The following is a 2,543-nucleotide window of genomic DNA, read 5'->3' as shown; positions in this document are numbered from 1 at the left end:
ATGGTATGATAAGATGAGAGAGGTGTGCAAAGTTGGTGGGGTGCGCCGCTCGCTTGTACGCGCCGCTCGCTTGTACGCGCCGCTCGCTTGTAAAACACGTTATAGTATTCACAGAAAAGTGCGTGGGACCCAATGGCATCGTAGCGAAACGTATTCCGGTGCGCATTTTGTTGCACTACTGCCTTCGCGCAAGTAGTTGTCTTCGCCATGTCGGTGTACAACCCGACGTTATGTCATGTAGTGCGATCAAAAAGAAGAAATTTTCCAAGTAAAACCTGCATATGAGATCTCGTAAAAAGCACTGCAAGAGACACTTGAGCCAATGAGGCAGGTCGGGATAGTCTTGGCAAGCGACGTCATTCCGATTTTCGGTATTCGCATACAGCCATGTGCGATAAGGCCAGGCAGGCATTGTGGGAAACCGCAATAGAATACATCTCTATGATCTTCTCAATCAAGATATCGTTGTGATAGCTACCCGCTGTGATGTATGACAAGGCGCCATCTACAAAAGAATCTGATAAATAATAAATTTGGCAATTTGGCAATTTGGTAAAACTCCATTGTGTATCTATTTGCCCAAAAACTAATATTTGGCCTTGCAGTATGGTGAACTTCCAAACTCTGCCCCTTATAGCACTTTTTGGCCGTGTCGCGTCAGGATTGAACATGCCTTTCGACGCACGGGAGGCAACCATCGACTCCGTTCATCATGCGCTCTACTCTAGGCTGTCAACATGTCGGGAAGTTGTATCTTCATTTCTTGCGAATATCGAAGCTCACAACCACCGGACCAACGCCATCATCACACTAAATCCCAAAGCATTGGCAATCGCCGATGAAATGGACCGGCGGCTCTCAGCTGGCAATGCAACTGGGCCTCTTTTCTGCATTCCAATACTGCTCAAGGACAACTTCGATACAGCAGACATGCCTACTACGGGCGCTAGTCTGGCCTTGGCCCGCTCTCAACCCACAATAGACGCCCCAAGTGTAACGGCATTGAAGAATGCGGGGGCTGTTATTCTAGGCAAGGTCAATCTACACGAACTTGCACTCGAAGGTCTCAGTGTCTCCTCATTCGGAGGCCAGACCATCAACCCCTATGACTCCACTCGGACGCCTGGAGGCAGCTCTGGGGGTACTGGAGCAGCAGTTGCCGCTTCTTTCAGTGTATTAGGCACAGGAACAGACACAGTAAATTCACTTCGCAGTCCAGCGTCTGCCAACTCGTTATGCAGCATTCGTCCTACACGAGGCCTGATTACTCGAACAGGCATTATGCCTATATCATCTACTCACGATGTTATTGGACCTATTGCACGGACTGTCAAGGACGTGGCGACTACACTTACCATAATGGCCTCGATCGGCTATGATCCAGCTGATAAGGCGACTGCCCTCATACCCAGTTCAATCCGCATGCCTGACTATGCTTCTTCCCTTTCCAGCACTTCCCTCAAGGGCCTACGCATTGGGGTACTAAACGGTTTATTTAACCGCTCCAGTTCACCAGAAGTCACGCCCGTAAATAATGCCATGGACTCTGCTATATCACGACTGGAAGCTGAAGGAGTAACAATCGTGCCCATCAACGATACTATCTACAATGCGACCGACATTCAAGCCTCTTGGGACGTCCAACGCTTCGAGTTCCGTGAGCTGATGGACCAGTACCTCCAGCGACCATCACTACAAGGCAAGCACCCCAACACCCTCAACGAACTCTACTCCCGCAAATCCGTCAATGGATCCGGTAGTGAGTTCCTCGTCATCCCAGCCGAGTACGAATACGTCAACACCGCCCTCATCTCATCAATCTCCAACGAAACATACAACGACCGTCAAGCCGGAATCCAAAATCTCACTCTCACCCTTCTCAACACTTTTGCATCGAACGCCCTCGACGCAATAATCTACCCCGCACAGAAAAATCTCGTTGTCAAAATCGGCTCCCCCTCGCAATCCGGACGCAATGGCATCCTAGCCGCTCTCACCGGCACGCCCGTCGTCACAGTGCCAGCAGGTTTCTCAGAGCCAAACGATGAAGCGCCAGTCGGCGTACCAATTGGCATGGAAATCATGGGTAGGCCGTGGGACGAACAGAAGTTGCTGGGTATTGCGTATGCGGTTGAGCAGTTGCTCAGGGCGCGTAGGAGCCCGGAGTGGGCGCGAGAAAAGGTCGAGGTGCCTGAGTATCAGAGTGTACCGGTTATCATGCCAGACAGGGGTAATATATCGGATGCGTATCCGCTTGGTACGTTGGGGTGATGGTACGACATGTCAGATATGTTGAAGACAGTGATGTAGAAACAATGATGTTGCATCTATGTATGTGGATGTCAGGTAGCACGTACAGAAATATTTTATTGCTAAGAAGACTTCTTGAGTTCATCTATTCAGCATGCAATGATGTTGATATACAAAAATCGGCGAAATTTATTTTGTACTACGGAGGTGCCTCACAAAAGTTCTGTCCCACGCTAATCTCGGCGCTTCGGCACAACTCTTCTTGGCGCAAATCTCTCCTTCATGCTGAGTAG

At 49.7% G+C, this 2,543-nt stretch overlaps 1 protein-coding gene across 1 annotated transcript; it reads left to right on the top strand.

Moving 5' to 3' along the window:
- Positions 1 to 669: 669 nt before the first annotated feature.
- COCCADRAFT_10492 (uncharacterized protein) lies at positions 670 to 2,271 on the top strand (the record flags this gene model as incomplete). Its single annotated transcript, XM_007720796.1, has 1 exon — positions 670 to 2,271. The coding sequence occupies one exon, from the start codon at positions 670 to 672 to the stop codon at positions 2,269 to 2,271; it is 1,602 nt and encodes a 533-aa protein (XP_007718986.1).
- Between the last annotated feature and the right edge of the window lie 272 nt (positions 2,272 to 2,543).

The sequence above is a fragment of the Bipolaris zeicola genome (genome assembly GCF_000523435.1).
Source record: "Bipolaris zeicola 26-R-13 unplaced genomic scaffold scaffold_655, whole genome shotgun sequence".
Classification (NCBI taxonomy): domain Eukaryota; kingdom Fungi; phylum Ascomycota; class Dothideomycetes; order Pleosporales; family Pleosporaceae; genus Bipolaris; species Bipolaris zeicola.
The sequence above is the reverse complement of the archived record's forward strand: the minus strand, read 5'-3'. Positions and strand labels throughout refer to the sequence as shown.